This window comes from Bos javanicus, chromosome 26 (genome assembly GCF_032452875.1).
Source record: "Bos javanicus breed banteng chromosome 26, ARS-OSU_banteng_1.0, whole genome shotgun sequence".
NCBI classification, from domain to species: domain Eukaryota; kingdom Metazoa; phylum Chordata; class Mammalia; order Artiodactyla; family Bovidae; genus Bos; species Bos javanicus.
In genome coordinates this window covers 13475868-13496008 of record NC_083893.1, presented here as the reverse complement: position 1 = coordinate 13496008, position 20141 = coordinate 13475868, and the positions used below count along the sequence as shown (strand labels likewise).

At 35.5% G+C, this 20141-nt stretch overlaps 1 protein-coding gene across 2 annotated transcripts in view; it reads right to left on the bottom strand.

The window, feature by feature from the left end:
- TNKS2 (tankyrase 2) overlaps window positions 1-20141 on the bottom strand; it is a 65325-nt gene that overhangs the window by 22783 nt on the left and 22401 nt on the right. For both annotated transcript variants that reach the window (XM_061402790.1, XM_061402791.1), the window contains exons 4-16: window positions 19952-19988; window positions 19709-19784; window positions 19243-19337; window positions 17677-17743; window positions 16208-16394; window positions 15057-15178; window positions 12535-12626; window positions 12368-12446; window positions 9329-9500; window positions 7221-7300; window positions 4043-4188; window positions 3183-3348; window positions 2439-2658 (exon numbers count right to left, since the gene is read on the bottom strand). In XM_061402790.1, coding sequence (XP_061258774.1) covers window positions 2439-2658; window positions 3183-3348; window positions 4043-4188; window positions 7221-7300; window positions 9329-9500; window positions 12368-12446; window positions 12535-12626; window positions 15057-15178; window positions 16208-16394; window positions 17677-17743; window positions 19243-19337; window positions 19709-19784; window positions 19952-19988 — 1539 coding nt within the window. The remainder of the gene's footprint in view (window positions 1-2438; window positions 2659-3182; window positions 3349-4042; window positions 4189-7220; window positions 7301-9328; window positions 9501-12367; window positions 12447-12534; window positions 12627-15056; window positions 15179-16207; window positions 16395-17676; window positions 17744-19242; window positions 19338-19708; window positions 19785-19951; window positions 19989-20141) is intronic.

Genomic DNA, 20141 nt, shown 5'->3' with positions numbered 1-20141 from the left:
ATAGCTCCTTTTAAAACCTTCTTACCAAAGTCCCTGCCTTCATGGTTACTGTATATACAACTTCCTGAACTCAGGTAAATGGTCTCAAGGCTGCAAGCAAAAGGCATCCAATCATACAAAAGCAAAGTTAGGAACAGAAGTGGCTGGCAGAACAGAAGACAACATATCAGTGGGTCTCAGGGTCCCATTTCCTCAGAATATCACAAAGACATGCTTTTTGTCAGAGAGAATGTAAGTGTACACATCTCTATGGGCAGCAGAATCTACTGCTGCTAAAGCCATGAAGTAGTAAAACTGAGTATTTTATAAATGTACTATAATCCCCCAGCTGTCATCTTGGGAACCGACAGCTATCTTAGTATGTGTTCTTGGTAAAAAAAAAAAAAAAAAAAAAGATGTATTGATATACTGTATCTGACACATAATCATAGTTTGAAAGCAAATCTGGAATTTAACTTTGCCAACATAAAATCAGCTGTCACTTGAAACTTTAAAATAGTTCAAAATATATAATTCATTCACTTTTACTGCAGTTTTCAGCCTTTTGCTGAGACATCGAAAGCAAAAAAAAAAAAAAAAATTTCAGTAAGATCAAGAAAAACAAAACTACCGTAAGCTAAATACACCAAATCCAAAAGTCCTTCCATGTCTCAAAGCATAATACTACATAAGTGAGAAACGTTCTGTGTGTACAACGTATTTGCCACTTACAAAGATAACACAGACTTACAAAGTAATAGTGTTCTAGATAAGCTACCATTCAAAGCCTAATGTAAATAATTATGCACAGCACAATCCCAATCTGAGATCAGGCCACATTTTGTCTTACATAGACTACTAACTCCTGATTGCCAGAGGAAGAAAAGTCTCACCTCACTTTGTTAGCATTTGTGGTTTATCACTTCCAAAATGCTCTAAAAGACACAGAGATGGAGTAATTCTTTCCCTTGGCCTGTGGGGTCCCAACTCACACGGGGTCATAATTTAAAGGTCTAAACCACAAACACTAAAATGATCTCTTATGGGACTTAGCTGGTGGAAATGGCTGGGACTCTGTGCTTCCATTGCAGGGGGCCTGGGTTTGATACCTGGTTGGGAAACTAAGATCCTGCATGCCACACCAGGCATGGCCAAAAAATAAACAGAAACTCCCTAGGAACATAGTTGCTCACAATGTGAGACTGAAAGGAACTGAGAGAAGAGCACTTCCCACACTACACAAAGTGGCAGAAACACCTGCATTCCTTTTTTCTCTTTTTAAACCATGTATATTTATATTAATCTGTATGGGTCAAACATGCCTATGATGCAACTTCACTAAAAGACTAGTAGCTCAGTAATTTTAATGACCCATTCCCTAGCAACTTTTTCTTCTTTTTTTAAAGGTATATGAATTTTTATTTAAAAATTGTTATTATTTTTTGGCCACGAGGCTTGTTGGGATCTTAGTTCTCTGATCCGGGACGGAACCCATGCCCCTGCAGTGGAAGCACAGAGTCTTAACCTCTAGACTGCCAGGGAAGTCCTGCTAGCACCTTCAATGCAGCTCAGAAAGCTGTACTGAAATCACAGTGCTGCACTTCATGCAGTGAAGACAAAGACAGACCGTGCCGGTTTCATGAGTGAAAACTCAGAACAAAAGTTAGATACTCAACTATAGCCCCCAAATTTCATATGGTGAAGCCCTAATCATTAGTACCTTAGAATGTGACTGTACTTGAAGATAAGGCCTTTTAAGAGGTAATTCAGTTAAAACAAGGCCGTGCGGGTCAGCCCTAATTCAACGTGACTGCTGTCCTTATAAGAGCAGAAGTTAGGACACAGAGACACCAGGGATGCACATATACACAGAAAAGGCCACGTGAGGACTCAAAGAGAAGGTGGCCATCTGCAAGCCAAGGACTGGGGCCTCAGTAAAAACCAATCCTGCCAACATTTCCAAAGCTGAGAAAATACATGTCTGTTGTTTAAGCCACCTAGTCTGTGGTAATTTGTTAAGGCAGGCCTTACAAACTAATACAAAAAATAACAAGAATTTTATGTCACTTTTGGAAGTGTAAAGACTTTTTTCTGCTTCTGTTTAACAACTATCATTAGAAGAATTGAAAATTTTAACTTTCCATCAGGAAGGCTGACTCAGGCATATTTTTAAAGCTTCTATAGCGAAAACACATTCACCAAAGATGATTCAAACAACATGATAACCTGGAATAAAGGTTCTAAGGCACATGGAGACTGGCAAAGCCGCTTCCAATTATTCTTACTGAATGTAAATTGCTATACTAAAGAGAGCATGGCCCTGTACAAACACTCTAGTGTATACGGTATTAGAAGACACCTGATTCGAATCTTTCAAATTTACTTACAGGAAATATTTTACTCAGGTAAAATGAATCTTAGATGTGCCAGCCTAAATCTGTGACACTTCGTTCACCTACCTGCTAAATGTAAGGGTGTTGAATGCCGGCCTTGGGTATCACGGCAGTTTACATTATCTGGTGAAGACAGCTTCTTTACTCTGGCCAAACAGCCCTTCTTGGCAGCATCCAATAAAGCTGCATCTCCCCGAAGCAGATCCTGAATATCTGTATCTCCTTCTTTCACCAGATCCAAAGGGGTGTTTCCATCTCTGTTTTTCTTTGTGGGGTCTGCACCATGCTGGGCATGTGAAAAACAGAAAGGGAAGATTTAGCTTAAGTTTGCCTTTGGATAACAAAAAAATAGTCAATCTATTTTATACAGACACTTAAAGGTTAACGTGACTATGAACAATGTTAATACACAAAAAATTACAATAAAAAAGACACTTAAATATTACTGAGCTTTAATAATGCAAGAATATAACGAAAATTTTAAACTACATTCAAAACAGAGTAGTATTTCATTAAAAATTACCTTTCACATATGCTATTTTGTTTTCACAAACATTTCAACGTTTGTATAAGGTATAAATTTAACTGCAGTCTTGTTTTTACTGTAAAATACCTACAGATACCAACGTACTATCAATTTCATTAGTGCTAAATAAACCTGGCTTATAGTGTTCATGACATTTATTCTGAAGTCTAGGTACACAATTAGAGTTTTGCTTCCTATCCCTTTACTATTAAAGTTTGGAGCTACAAGTAATATAATAAACATATTCTACATTATATACCCTGTTCATAAATACTTCAATATACCTGAAGCAGAAGTTTGCAAATTTCATATTTTCCTTTGGCTGCAGCTTCATGTAAAGGTGTAAATTTCCATAAGTCAGCTACATTAACTACTGCTCCATGCTTAACAAGAAGCTCTGCAACTTCATAATGTCCATAAGAACATGCATTGTGCAAAGGTACAAGGCCTCTGAAATGAAAAGTTAAATAAAAAACACAACACAAAGATATATTTTAATTTAAATAACTACACAGAGATGATAAAGTTATTGACTTATACAAGAAATTCTACTGATTTTAATTTATAGAACATAAATTTATTGTAAGCAGAAATGGAATTACTTTGACAGGGGCAGAGAGGAAATTTTTAAAATATTTAAAATTGCAGAGACCATAACAAGCATCTATTTTGCAATATCTAGGGTTAAGAATTATATATTTTTATTTATTTTAATTTTTTTTTCTCTTTTGGCCACATATCAGTTTATGGGATTTTAGGTCCCTGACCAGGGACTGAGTTGAACCTGGGGCCATGGCAGTGAGAACCACTGAACCAACAGGGGATTCCCAAGAAGTTTTTTTTTTTTTTTTAATTAATATAAACTGGAAGAAATCAAGTATCCTCAATGCAAACTATTTACTACATTAAAAATCAGTATCACACTACTGTTGCAATCTCTTTGGCTATTATAAAATAACAAGGCATTAAGCAACTAAGTCTTCATAAAAATACTTGGTAAAAATCATAAAATCTTAACTGAAATTAAGAAGTATATTTAAGCCAATGTTGGAGAACAGACTTCTCTGAAAATAAAAGAACCACTGTCTCATAAAAATGTTTTCAGATTTTCCTAAGAAGGTCAGATAAAGGCACTGGTACTTGCCCTTTGTCTTTCGCATGCACGTCAGCTCCGTGTTGCAGCAGATATTCCACCACAGACACCCGATTATAGCCAGCTGCAAAATGGAGCGGTGTAGACTGACGTCCTTCAATGTCTCTGCAGTTGACACTCTGAACAGTACACAATTTCTGTAGGATGCAAGACACATGATGCTGTATATTCTGACTTCTTGTTTTCATTCATCTAGTAGAAATTTCAAATGCCTGATTTATTTTGTCTCATCAAATTTCTCAGACACTCTCTATTTATTCTTATTTCATTTTGTCCTTTATTGGCAATCCCTCTGGTCCTCTTATCTGTAATCATCTTCTTTTGTGAAAGCTAGTGGGTAAATTTTATTATTACGATTACTACTATTTACATAAAGGTAATGTAAGTACCAGTTAGCAACAGTAATTTCCATTTGGTGGCAAATATATATACAGATACACGGGATCACAGAAGCACTGGCATCACCTGGGAACTTGTTAAAAACTCAGATTCTCAGACGCTCCAACCTACTGAATCAGAATCTGTATTCTGACATGATCTCCAGGTGATCTGTAAACACATTAAAAGTCTGAGGAGTACTGTTCTAGAACAGTGGTTCTCAAGTTTTCATGTGCATTGGGTCCAGTCTCCAGATGTCTGGGACTGGGCCTGAGAAGTTGCATTTCTAACAAGCTCCATATGATGCTGATGCTGACTGTCAAGGAATGACACCTAGAGAATTATACTGTACTATACGGAATGAATGAATGGACAGAATGCTATTGGTTATGCACCATCCTTGGGAGAATTAAGAAGTCACTCTCAAGTTCTTACGTTTTTTTGGTTGTTGTTGTTTAGATGAGGAAGCTTGACTGAGACAGGCTGTAACACTCAAAATACTCAAGGGTATTTTGCATGAAAAGTATGAATATTTGAGGAAAGAAAGCAGCACAGATAATAAATCATGGTGTTTAAAAAAAAGTCAAAAGAATATTTTAGAATAAAAGAATATTAGTAAAAATCCTTTCTCTTTTTTACTAGCCTATCCTAAAAGCAGAGATAAGCTAAGCCTAATAAACCAAAGGAGCCAGGGATCAGTGGATTTACCTCAACGGGTTTAATAGCAGGTCTGATAATGCTATTCAGTGGCTTTCCACATGAGAGCCTGTTAGATACACACATTCAGCGTTCTACCACTGATAAAGGGTGTTTTGTGGGTCTGAAGTCGGCTCTAGGGAGTAAGTATTTTCAACACGTATAAAGTGCTGCTGCTAGATTCAGTAGTTATCACTGGCCACTCTAACTCCCTAGCTCTCAAGTTTAATTTTGTCCATTCAGAGAAGTTTTCTAATAGTAGGTGTCTAAGTATCTAGCCTGACAGCTCACCAGTAAACAAACACAAGCAAGCACATAATCAAGTGTTCACTGGGAAACATGCAGGTGGTATTGCAGGGACAGAAAGGCTGACGGAGATAAATTTCCAGTGAGTGACTTTAAAAGTAGAGGTAAGGGAAGACAGCCTAATGCCTATCACAGGGAGAGAAGAAGGTCCTCCTCAATTAAATGGCATTATTTCATTCTCTAAGTGCAATTCCTGCACCCAGTCTTATCCTCACTTCATCTGTTTCTTCCTATAGTTTTCTTTTATCTTTATGAAAACAAAGTCTGGTTTTTAATAGTAGGTGTACTGAACATAGTTTTATGCTCTTTAATATATGTAAATGGATGAGCATTACAATTTTTTATCACCACCTCCACCCAACACACATAAAAATCAGCTACCTGACTTTAACTCCACCTGCCCATCTAACACAACTTATCATTTCCTCCAAGAACAAACAGCTCACTACCCTTGAGTGTTTTGTTTTTCTGTAAGTCATTCATTAGCCAGTAAGAGAAACAAGTCAAATAATAAAACTGCATAATAGCATTTTTCTTTCAAAACAATGAAATCTGAAGTTACCTGGAGATGACTGTACTATCTACACAGATAAAGCGGGAGGAAAAGAGCACATGGACTTTTAAAAATCAACTTTCAGAAATCTCTTGATTTAAAAGCACAGTGAATAAATATCCTCAGAGCTCAAGTTCTGATGAGACCATCATTCACATTGTTTTATTCTCAAGAAATCTAAAATTTACTTTGTGGGGTAGGTCTGTTCAGGATTAAGAACACCATAGAGAAATACAGTGAAACTGCTTCAAATGGAGACTTCTGCCATGAATCAAATCAGTAATTTTAGCTTTTAATAAAACTTATTACCTATCAATGCTCCCTCAAATAGGACCAAGCATTTTTTTGAAAGTCTGTTGTGGGAGGAGGACACAACAGGGCTTCTTCCCTCCTACTAGCTTTGGAAATTGAAATTAACATTGTTTTACTAAAGAATTATTTAATCATGAAACATGCTGAGTTAATTTTAATTTATATTAGTTGACTTGAAAAACAGTCTTGCTCTTTCAAAATTTCAATCTTCTGGATTATATACCTGGATATACTAATATAGTTTCTGTAGGAACAGGAATATCTGGTATAGGCAGTAAGACATTACATATGATTATATATCACATAAATACGTATGTATTACAGTAAAAGCAAAATTTGAGGAAAGGTTATTCTATGGAAGAACATTATAGGAGATGGGCCACAGAAGGGCTCAGGATGGCTCTTCTGAAAAAGAAAAAAACATTTCAATCCAGATAAATTGAGGATTATTGGGAGACAGTGGCTCTGAAAAGTGGTGACACTGTGTTATTACTATATTTAAACACTGGGTCCTCACAGAGGTAGAGGAGGCAAAGAAATCAGAATAAACATACAGACAGAGGGATACACTGTTTAGTTTTCTTCCCTTCCTGTTTTATGTATCATATGTAAACAAGAAGAGACAATAATTCATATAGTTCATTCTTTTAAAGGGACAAATGAATAGGTTCTTTAAACAAAATGCATTCCCATAAACACGTCATTATCTAAATTTATAACTGTGATATATTTACCGAGATGTGTGTGATACTAGTTTCTTTCATTACTCAATGATCCTTATTTGCAGAGCAGAACTAATTAGCATTATTTACCTTTTAAGACAATGCACATATAAATAACTAGATTTTTTTTAACAGTACAGATTCATTAAACACTGTCAAAATAAAAACCCAATGTTAAAAAAACCATAAGATCATGTCTTACTTTTACGGTTTCTACATCTCCAGCCTTTGCAGCTTCCAGCAACTGTCTGTCTGCCTCTGAATTACCTAATGGGATACCCTCTAAAAAGAAAAAAAAAAAAAAGGAAGAGAGAGAATGAAAGAGTGATTAACTTCTATTTGGAAGATGGGACCGACCAAGTTTTAAGGGAGGCATCTTATCTCAGAGTTCCTTTTACAGTTTGATGGCAATTATGTAGGAAATCTCCATAGTAGTACGGGAAAAGCAGTATAAACTTTTTTGAAACATCACATATGTGAAATGTATATAGATATGAATAATAACTATAAAATGAGATTTAAGCAATATAACGGAATATAAAATAGATAACAAAAGATTACTCTATAATGAAGTCAGTGACTGGTGGTAAAGTATTAAATAAGGAGAGCAACAGCTAGACATCTACCCATGGTTCTGCGGTTGACTAGCTATCTGAATTGGAACAAGTCACTTGAACTTTCTGGGCCTCAGATTGTTCCAGTTCTAAAAAGACAGACGTTGGATTAGAAACAAGTGAAGTTATTTTCAGGTCTGAAACTCTATGTTTTATAGCTCATTTTAAATCTCATAAGAAAGGAAGAAAACATATACCTTGTATCTCAGAACAAATAAACTTCAGATGGGTTAAACCTTAAAAATATTTTAAAAAATAGGTGAATATTTATTTTGAAATAGAAAAGCATCCTAAAGCAGTACATCAAAGGCAGAACCAAAAAAATATCTGATTTGGAAAAATATCTGTCAGACAACAACATAGCACTAACAAAATTATAGGCAAAGAAAAAATTGGAAAAAATACTGCAGCATACACCTTAGAAATGCAAATTAAAATGATATACTGGGCTTTTCTTTCATCCATTAGTGGACAAAGAGCAAATGAAGGAGTTACACTGTCAATATTTCTATAATTTTCATTTTAAAAAGCACCTATTATTTCTGTAATACAAACATACACACACACACTCACCCAAGGAAATTATAAAGAATCATAATATCTGGGGCTGACAAGGAAAACTGGTCCTGTCATACACTATTAATAGGAATGTAAAATGGTACGTAACAGCCTTTCTAGGAGATGATTTAACAATTATGTTAACCTTGACTTGGAAATTCCACTTAAAGAAACTCATTGGAAAAGTAATGTATAGCATTAGCATAAAATTAGGAAGACTGTCAATGTCCATCACTAGGTAACTGAACAGAACTAACGCTATTACCCTCAACTCTGACACTGAAACAAATGCATGGTAAATGGGAAAGTAAAGGCAATTTTGAGAGCAGTCTTGTAGTTCAGAATTTTAGAAGTTCCCAGGAGATCTTATTAATCTGCCTTCGTCTATTCAAGCAGTGTTTTTCTCAAAATGTGGCTTCTAAACCACAGGCTTAAGGATCATCAAGGGGTCTATTAAAGGTACAAAACGCTTGGTCTGTTACATTTCTTCTCATTTGAGCTTTGAGGTGTCAGACGTTCTATTAATTTCTAGTAAAATACAGAGATGTAGGCAAAGACACTTTGAAATTATGGGATCAGGTTTCTTTTATTTATCTTTAATTGGAAGGGACCAGATTTCTAGGCTGAAATGTTTAACCTATGCCAAATCTGTAGATATTGAATATAAATTGATTTGATTTTTAAATGCAATGAATATCAGTGTATTCAAACATAAGTCAAATAGTTGGTTACCTTGTACAGATTCTATATGCCTTATATGAAGGATCTAGAAAAGAGTGAAGAGGCAGGACTGGTCTCTAGAGCATTATTTATAGCTCTGGTTGCTCTACTGGAGATATCTACCCTTTTCAGTTTTCCTCTCTTTAAAAAGAAATGGCAACTATTACATCTCACTCTTAAAACCTTTCTAGATAAAAGCTTAAGAGCCAGCTATTTACTCAGCAAAGATCAGTAGCAAACACTACTGGGAAAACATTAAAGACTTAACAACATGCGGGCATTGACTACAATGAGCTGATCAAGAAGAAGTAACAGCCAACAATTTTGAAAATTTATCTTTTTACTACCAACTCCTACATGATATATGAAAAAATTTATAAGTTAATTGAAAAAAGAATTTCATCGAAGTATTCAATACCTTGAAGAAGTTGCTGCACATTTTCATTTCCCATCTGTAAGGCAGTAAAGCCCTGAAGGGATATAATGTTAGGATCACACCCATAGCTCAGGAGTAAGCGGCAGGTTTGCAGATGACCACAATGTGCAGCTCTGTGCAAAGAAGTCTGACCGAGATTATCCAGAGCATTAACCTTAACAATCAGAAAAAATGGAAATTAGCCAGTGGTATAAAATTTAAAATGCTCTAATTATGGGTTCAGGTTCAACACTTGTTATTAACTTAAAAATGCTCAAGTATTCTCTTATGAAGACTATTATCCAGTGGCAAATAAACTATTTTCTCTCAAATTTAGAGTACAAATTCACCAATTCATGAAGGCCGACATCAGGAGACCCAATTTTGGATTAAAAGTTTAAGGTGTTGAATAATAGTTGTGTTTAGCATTAAAGCACTCATAGATTCATCGCATTTATAGACACTGCCTAAGGTCTAATGCATGTATTTTTAAGGATCACTGAGGTGCAGAAATGTCGAGACTAACCCCAAGATAACAGATAACAAAGTCAGACACTAAATCAGCATTAAAATACTTATTTCTATTGGCTTAATCTTCTATCTTATCATTTAAAATACAATCTGTACAAAGACACTACAGTATATTCACACAATGGAATATTCTCAGCAATAAAAAGAATTATTGTTACTGCTGAATCGCCAAAACATTAACCTGAGTGAAAAAAAGTTTGACACAAAAGAGTCAATGAATACTGTACGATCTCATGGACATGAAGGTCCAAAGTGGCAAATCAATCTACTGTAGAAAAAATCAAAATGGTTGTTGCCTCTAGGCAAGGAGACTGCCTTGGATGGGATACTGTCTCTGCCATGTGGTTATGTTCTCTATCTTCAAGAGTTTTGGTTACACAGGTGTTTGCATTAGGCAAAATTCAGTAAATGTACATTTAAGAGCTGTATATTTCATTGTACGTAAATTCCACATCCAAACAAAAACTACAAACAAATACTGACCTCTAGTTGATGCCTACTAAAAGAATTTAGGGAGGTGTGTATAGTAACTTGCAAATTACTTTGAAGTGTGTCAAAAAATGTAAGATACTGATAAGAGGGAAAAATTGCTGGATATGTAAGAAAACAGTATGGTGAACAGCTAGTGGTAGAATTCATATGGCGAGTATATAGTTACACTCTGTAAAACTCTCTCAACTTGGCTGTATTTTTGAAAAATTTCATAGTAATAATTAAAAAAATCTTCGGTAAGACCCCTTCTATCTCATTCCCAACCCACCAACTCCCTCCCCTGCCACCCTGGAAAATAATTCTTCAAAACGTAACTGAAAAATAAAATTCCTCAGTAATTATGTGACCACTAGTGTGTTTTAAGACATTATCCAATTCACATTCATGGAACTGGAGAACATCTGAACAGGATTATATAGTAAGATTTTCTCAATAATTCCAAAAGTAACCTACAAAAAGCTAGTCTCCATGCTTACAGAATCAGAAAAATCAACTTAAAATGCTCAGAGCAACTAATCTATTTATTCATGAACTCATATTCACTGAAACCGTGAACTATATCCACTTGAAAACTTTATTTGGGTGCCATTCTGTGTCAATATTAGGGGACCAACTTGTCCTAGTTTGGCTGGGATATTTCTGGTTTTAGCACTTAAAGTCCTGTGTTCCCAGAAATCCCTCAGTTTGGGGATTAGGATGGTTGGTCACCCTAGCCAAGATTGTTTCATTGAGTTATACAACTCAAATTCAATATGCATCCAGATAGTCTTCAAGTAACACACCACATGTAAGAAAAGAAGCAATCAACAAAAAGTTATAGAACAGACAGACAAATGAGATATGCCAAGCAGTCAAGCAGAAATAAACTTTATTTTTTTAATACTTTACAATAGGAAAGATTGAAATTATACATTATCAAGAATTCCCCCAAATAAGAGAGAAATTATTAGGACACTGAGAAGCAACATTAAAAAAAACTGCAGAATTTGAAGTGGTTCCTTGAGTGGAAATCCAAGAAAGGACAGCTTAGAAAATCGTTCTGCCAAGTTCACTTAGAGAAGAGCCAGCTCGTCTATTATATAATGTATTTCTACCAAGATTTTGTTTGAAGAAGACAAGGATCTGTGGCTAAGAAAACTGTGAAAACCATTGAATTAAATGACTGTTATCTCTTCCAATCTGGGATGCTATGTGTATTGTTTATTGAGAATTTTTTTTTAAGTTCCTGGGTAAGAAATGATGACTTTTAGCCTTGATGAAAACCTAACTATTCCATGAATACAATGCTTTATTTTCTTTAAGTCTACTTGACTTTTTTGGCGGTACAGCTGATATATATTATCTAAGCTTACGGTGCCCAACACAGTGACATCAGCTTGACTTTAAACTTAAGTATACTGTTTCTACAAACAGAAAAACCATATTCTCCTAATAAAAAGTATAACTCTTATAAACAAAACATTTCTCTCCTGAATGCTCTGGAGTGAATGACTTTTGTGATTCATTTTTAAAAAAAAACGCTTTTTGTCCAAGTGCCAACTATGGAACAGCAGCTTCACAATCTGAAGAGCTATCTTTTTAGTCAACTTATTTAAGTAACTTATTTCCTTCTGTTCCATGTTCTCTGGCAGAAATAACAGAGGGTAAGAGACACTGTGGCTGGGGTAAATAATAGGAATTATCATGTAAGCAAGGAACAGAAGACACCAGAAGAGAATTCCAGAATAAATATGTCTGGCTAGGGATACTCTTAAGAGTGTACTGTTAGAAAAAGAATAACTTGACCAGTGAGGTGTGGTTAACAGGAAGGGTGAAGGAAGGATATACAGGAATAATGTTTCTTTGAGTAAATCCACAGCTTTTCTAGCAAAAAGATACTGAAAAAAGTATCTGCAGAACTATTTTGAGGGAAAAACTAATACTTAGGAGAGAGTAAATAGTTTAGGAAATCAGGCATTTTATCTACAAAATCAGAAACAACTCACTGGATTACCAAAAATTACCAAAAATGAAGTATACCTTTGCTTCATGTTTCACCACTACTTCAACAACATCGTTATGAGCTTTCTCAGAAGCCACGTGCAGAGGAGTCAAGAATCTTAAAGAGAAAAAGTCAGCCGGACAATGAATGTATTTTCCAGAAAACAAAAGAGTCAATAATTTTTAATTATTAAAAGCAAACTTACTCTTTAGTCTTTTCATTGATGTTGGCTCCTTTTCTTAGCAACAGTTCACATATTTGCTTTCTTTTGGGATATGGAGATGCAGCAGCACAATGCTAGATAATTTAAATTGAAGCATTAATCAAGGACTATACAACTGATTTTTAAGAATATTCGTGTATCCAACCAAAAATAATCAAGATGTTAGTTATTTCATGTCTTTGTTTCACGTTTGACTTAACTTTGCTCTTCAAAGACTTTCTATTGGCTAGAATGTGCAATGATTACCAAATTCTGACAGGGCCTGAAAATCCTATTTACCAGGTGATGTGTTACTAAATATTTTGATCAAGCTTTATAGTTGCCCTCCATCTCTGCAAAAGCTACCACTGCTGTGATGAAAACCTTAAACTGTGATCAACAGTCCTTTCAAAACTGTTCCCAAAGAGCATGATGTTTATGTTATTTTTTAAAGGTTAATAAAACACTCCAAACGTCGGGATTTCTTTAATAAAGAAATAGCACAGCGTTTGTCAGCTCTGGATTCTGCTTGGTAAAAACACTGATGGAATCGCTGACAAACTAGGTGGTATTTCTTTCTTTCTTTCTCAATGAGTTGCTCTAGCAGAATAAGGACCTTGGATTACCTGTTTGGTAAAACTGGTGGTGGAAATTGATACAGTCTGAGCTGGAGGCTTCAGGATCTATGTCTATGATGCATCAAGGAGGAAGAGAGACAGGAGGTAGGGATTCGCCAGTCATAAACCCAGTAAAACTCTCATGGTCATGTCCCAGATCTTTATCTCCCCAACATCCAGGATTATACTCATACACAACAGGTGTTCAATAAATGTCAGTGAGTGAATGACTTAATCAATGTATGAACGTTAAGTTAAAACTGAAACCTGAGAATTCATGGAATAAAACTTCTGGATAACTGTCACGGTAATTTGCACATACATCTAAACACAGTATACATGAATGCGTCTGATTTTAACTTGTTGCTAATTATAAAGCTTATCTGATCTTCATGGCTTTGCTTCAGATTCATTCTGATACTGTTGCTGTCACCAAACTCATTCCCTTGCCCTTAATAACATCATTTCCAATTGGTGAATACAGCTGTTTTGGTGTGTTTTGAATCATCATCCCAGGACATCTATCAGGATGGCACAGAGAATGGAAAATAGTTTATATTCAAGAATTCTTGAGCTTATCCATTTCAAATTGCACCCTTTCTCTTCAGCCTCATCCTTTTACCGGCAGGGCCTGGGACCTCGAAACTCAGAAGACACTGCCTCTGCAATACAATGTCTACCAAGAGTTAATTCCTCGCATTCTAAGGCTAATCACAAAAATGAGCAGTTTAATAGTAGAAAGCTTAAGGGGAAACAAAATGTAGAATTAATTCTTCAGACTGGAAAATTTCCCATGTCAGTTTTTCCAAATTTCCCTGTACCATCTTGATGCTGTTATGATTTAAATTTTGCACTGGCATTTCTTATCAATCTGCAACTACACTATTTTAACATGGATTTTTTTTTTTTTTTGGTAAAGTAGCAAAGAGGCCTAAAATGCTTTATAGATAGGTTCCTACATAAACTTCGTGCCCTATATCATGGCATAAGGATGAACATTAGCCATAAAACGTAAGGAAGCTACAATTAAATCTTCCCCAAAGACATTAATTTACTTATTGTCATCTTCCCTCATTGAAAGTACATTCTGCGACTCACAAAGCTCTGCTCCTTTTAAATTTCTACTTCTAAAGTAGCCTCTGATTACCACATTCTCCTTCTGATCTTCTAACACTTACCTTTAGTCACTTCCATTTTTTTCTTACTGCTTTTCCATACACTGCCCAGTTCTCATCTACATTGTTACAGAACCACAGAGCTGACATTACCTCCATTAGGGAAACTGCCTCTACTCACAGATACTTTATTCACAAGTACAAAGGGGACATATACAGACTTAGATCTAATTTTGAAAAAAAAAAAAAAGAATACAATAACAAAAGGAGAACCAGGTGGTTTTTATCTTGATGGCAAGATTAACTTTTCAATCATAAACACTTATGCTTTTTATAATAAAAAAAAGCAAATGAGATATAATTATAATAGAAAAGTCACATATAATATATGCCAGTATGTGATAAAATTTTTGTCTAGAAGGATGCACAAATGAACAACTGTATTGCCTTTTGAGGGGATGTGTTAGTTGCTCAGTCGTGTCCAACTCTTTGCGACCCCATGGACTGTGGCCCACCAGGCTCCTCTGTCCATGGAATTCTCAAGGCAAGAATACTGGAGTGGGTTGCCATTGAGGGGATGAGGTTGTCTGTTTTTCTGTATTGTTTGGAAATATTTTCTTTATATATCCAGAGGCACTAATTCTTAAAAAGCACAGACTTTTTAGAACAATACTATTATTAAAAGTAGGACATTATGTCAGTTATCCAGTATCACCAAAAGAAGCAGGGCATTATGATTAACTTAGGATGTTTTTGGCTATTTCATTTTAAAGACTTAAATCTGAAATATTACCAATGCTGTTTCATGTGTTTGAGGATGCTTAAAGTTCACCATTTCCAGAGAGAGATGTTTTTTGATTCGTGTAACATCAGCTTCCCGTGCAGCCTGAAGCAAGGAGTGGCCTTTAAATTCATCTAGATGAAGAAGAAGCATTTAAATTGGCATAAGAATGATCAAATTTATGAAACTTACCTTGTAAAAGAGACATAGTATTTTTCTTGAACTTATTTTCAAAATTATCTACCAAAGTTGCCAGACTGAAGCCCGAAAGATAGTCTCCAAATACAACCCTTGGAAAGGGAGATAGTGGTACTCTAGCGCCCCTTGGTTATGACTCAATTCATTCCCATGAGTATACAAGATGGCCAATTCAAAGTCTATTTTGGTCTGGTATACGGATTATTGCAATATATTCCCAGAGCAGAGCTGTGAGCATGTCCCAAAAGAATAGAATTTTTCTCAGTAAAGAAATAAAAGAAAAGGAGATCACAGTCCCCATATTAACATTATGGCAATAGCAGATGGTTATGCTCACACACTGGGGATTAGACAAGCTGGATATTTCTAAGAGCCACTTAGAAATGAGGCATTTTCTCAAGATTCCTCTCTTTTATTCATCACTTTTGTGAAACTACCCATTCTCCTTTATTATTCCAGAGTAATTCCAGTTTAACACAAGTTTCCTATTCATGTATAGTAATATATACCTGAATTAGGTGGCTATTTCTCACCACTATCTCTACTTCAGTTATAGACAGAAAAGCACAGAATTGTCCAGATACCAAAGAATATTAGATGGCACATTCTGGGGACTATGTTTACAAGACAGAAATCCTACAAGTAACACCTAAAAACTTCATGACAGATAACTAGAAAGTCACATCAAAGATAGGAACAAAACTCAAATTCTCTCTTTCCAAAAGCCTACCATCTGTAACACAAAAAGCATTTGCCTTGAAAAAAACAAATACAAATATACTTCCTTTCACAGCATCTTAAGAGTAAGTGATTAAATATGCTAGTAAGAACAACGATACATACCCATGGCTAAGGAAAATAGCCTATGATTTAAAAATTCCTCCTCCCCGAAAAAACCCAAGAAATAAAAAGTTTGAGGTTACTGGTGTAAGAGTTTAGCTGAACAGTCATCATTTTATACTTACATGCTAACCTTTCTTTTAACTGTGGTGTGGGAGCCAAGTCTATAGCACTTTTATTGTGACAGTTCAGCAGTGTTGGATCTGCGCCATAACTCAGGAGAAGAGAACACACTTCAACCCTGTTCTTGGAAGCAGCCTCATGGAGAGGAGTGAACTGCCACAAGTCCATTGCATTTACGCAGGCACCATGCTGGTGGTGGGGCGGGTAAAGCATATATTTAGTGCTCAACTTTTAAGAGAACTTAGAATATTAGTACTGTGTAATTTACATCATGCCAGCTTAAAAAGGTTATGTCCCCAAAGGTTACTTTTCAAACCAGTTACTTCAAAAAGAGAATACATTTCTCTCTCAGAAAAAGAGTCACTAGTTGCTAAGCCTACCCACAAGTGCCTATTTAATTCTTTTATTGTTAAAAAACAGTTACAAATGATACTTCAGATTTAATAAGAACTATTTTTTCCTTTTCTGAGATATACTTTATATATGGCAAAATACATAGTTCTGAAGTATATAGTTTGATGAGTTTTGACAAATGTATATATCCATGAGACCATCAGGCTTCTCTGGGGGCTCAGCTGGTAAAGAATCCACATGCAATGTGGGAGACCTGCAATCTATCTGATGCTTCATTCTTATCCACAATAACATTGCAAATATTCTGTTGAGTTCAATTCAGTTTTACAATAAGCAAAAGCATTAGTATTAAATGTATAATAATATTATGGTCACGTTTATAAAGGCTTATGGACCACTCAGAGTATCTAATTACTATAATTGTTTCTGTGGGAAAATGTATTTAGTGGTAGCACATGCCCAAGAGGAAACATAGAGGTGTTGGAAACAAAGGTCCTTCCCATGACAGCTGCTGACAGAATGAGGCAAAGTTTCAAAGGCAGAATGGGTGCAGAAAGAAGACTAAAGAATGTGGTCAAATACATATGTAGAGATTAGGGGACAAAAAAAATGGGTATGAGTAACATCCTTGAATCCACTCTCAAAAAGAGTATGTAGCCTCTATTCTCATCCAACAGGGAGCAAAACAAGAAGCTTTTTGCCAGTTCCAGGAACCTGTCCGTCAAACAATAGCCGCCCATCGTTCTGCCCAGTATACTGGAAGAAATGAAGTTTACCAAGTAAGCCTGTTTCAACACACCTAGGCAGGCCCTGCAAATCTAACTAGTGGTTGTAAAAATACATGGTTCACTAAATATTGCTTTCTGATATTTTCAAGAACTTTGAACTGCACTTTTAGCTACAAATTAAAAGAACCACTTAGTCTGACATTCACAAAACAGGAAAGCTATTTTATATAAAGACTTGCAGTGTTTTAAAAGTCTCAAAGCAGTCAAATGACCTATCAATAATCCACATTTTATGATTATAAATACTTCTTCTATATCTACCAAGCACTAAAAACACAAAGAAAAACATATACAAATACACACTGTAAGAAAAGTATGTAAGAACTAACCTTGACCAGAAGTTCAGTTACTTCATAATGACCATAGGAACAGGCGTTGTGCAGGGGTACCAGATCACTACAATAAGACAAGGGAAAAACCCTGCGTTATTACAGATTCCCTATGCTTTAGCTTATGTACTTAAATTTAAATAGCAAATGGCTTATGTCACCTTCTGGGCTTCCCTTGTGGCTCAGCTGGTAAAGAATCTGCCTGCAATGCGGGAGACCTGGGTTCAATCCCTGGGCTGGGAAGATTCCCTGGAGAAGGGAAAGGCCACCGACACCAGAATTCTGGCTTACAGAATTCCAAGGACTATATGTATAGTCCGTGGGGTCGCAAAGAGTAGGACATGACCGAGCGACTTTCACTGACTTCTGTATCTTTTCCAAACTCAGAACTCAAACACTTGGTCTTCTTTGAAACTTTTTCTTTTAAAGATTCTGTAAGGTAAACTGCTATATTCCTTAACGTAAACCCAATTCCTTCATGATGGCAATAGAGGAAGAATTTTCTGAACAGGAAGGTACAATAGAACCCTAAAATCCTGACGTATCTTTAAGTTGCTCCACCTTGGGAATCACTCACTAATCACCACAGACATCACCATGATGTCCTTTTGTTAAGAGATGACCACTCATGGCTAAGTCTTTCTGATTCTATCAGAACTCTCCGTCAAGTCTCACAACTTTCCTCACCATTTTGATTATATGATTTCTTACCTGAGTCCTATCTACTAGCTAACACCACCTGAGTTTCCATCATCATCTCATAAAACCAAGACTTCTAAAGTGAACTCAATGGTTTCCCCCACAAACAAATTTCTTGGATTTCAGTATGTGTACCACTGGGTCTCATGCATTGGGCTTCAGAATATTGAAATGTAATAGTCTCATTTATTCTATCTCATCACATCCAGATATTCAACAAATCTTATGCATTCTTACACTGTAACATCTCCTGCATCTCTGCCTTCTTTTCATTTCCATTTCCCCCACCACCACTACTGCAGATCTCACTACGCCTGAACCCCTACAATGCTCACTCTCATGTTCTTTTTGCCTCTAGTCTCCTTCTTCAATCTATTCAACACATTGCTGCCAGAGTGCATTTCTCAAAACTCCTCTTTTAGAAGAATCATTCCCCTTGCTTAAGATCCTTCAATTCTCTTGCACAGAGTGATGTTTCCTAAACTCTCTGTTTTCTTGAACTAAGTCCAGGTGAAGGATCACCTTCCACGGAAAGATTTTTCAACCACTGCACCCAGCACTGAGCATTCTCTCCTAAAATCTCCTATAAGTACCAGCCCTTTCTATTTATCACCTCACACTTACTAGAGAACTTACGTTGTTAGGTGTCTTTTCGTGCCTCCTAAAACATAGTATAAGTCCTATGGGTGGTGGCCTTAATGGTTTATAATTTCCTGTTCTCTCAGAGCAATCTGCATATTATATAAGCTCAATAAATGTTTTATGCTGTTTAGTAAAAAATATGACTCTTACAAGATTATGACACAGATTATCATGAAGACAGAAACATTTAAAAAATTCTCATTTTTGTTCAAATGCTTGATTTACCCTTTATCTTTAGCATGAACATCAGCTCCATGTTGCAACAGCAGCTGTACAATCTTTACTCTGTTGTAACCTGCTGCCAAATGCAATGGAGTTGACTGAAATATTAAACAGACAAATCAGTGAAATTCAATAGCTAAAAACATACATATATAAAGATAAAAATCCAAATATAAAACCAGAAATTGAGAAAAAACTTTATAACTTACTTTATAACTTATTACTATCTAAATGACAGTAATAATTTGGTTTTATAAAATCCAACATATATACCAAAGCACAGTATACAAGTTTGTAAGTTCACTATTGCAAACAGGAAGCTAACTAAACATTTATTATAAACGAAGTTTTACTAAGATTAAGAATTAACAGAAATTATTGCTTAAAAGGAGAATTTTCAGCAAATGTTTTAAGTTAAAAGACAAACATAATTTCAAGTCATACAAAACTTAGTTGCAAAAGGAAGTACCTTTCTGCCATCACTTGCATGACAGTTGACATTTAATGGTGTAAGCAGAGCCATCATTTTTTCCTCATTGCCACTCCTAGCACACACAAAAAATGTATTAGCAATTTGTTTTCTTCATCAAATCCTATTTGGAGACATGTATGTGACCACTAAAAATTCATTCTCTTTTGGAGTTTGCTTATTGTAAAATAAAATGATTAAAATCATATAGTAAAATATTTATGGTACATATTTATAACACACCTGGCACTTTCCAAGAGTTCATCCTTCTTATATTCACCTGTGAATCAGAAGAAGAGCAGAAATTTTTTAAAAATTAATTACAAAACTAGTATCAGTTTTATGCATAAAGATGCTCATTGACCTATGTTGAAAGTAAAAAAATTTGGAAATAAATTCAAGTAAATGGAAAATGGTTAATCAACAGAATACA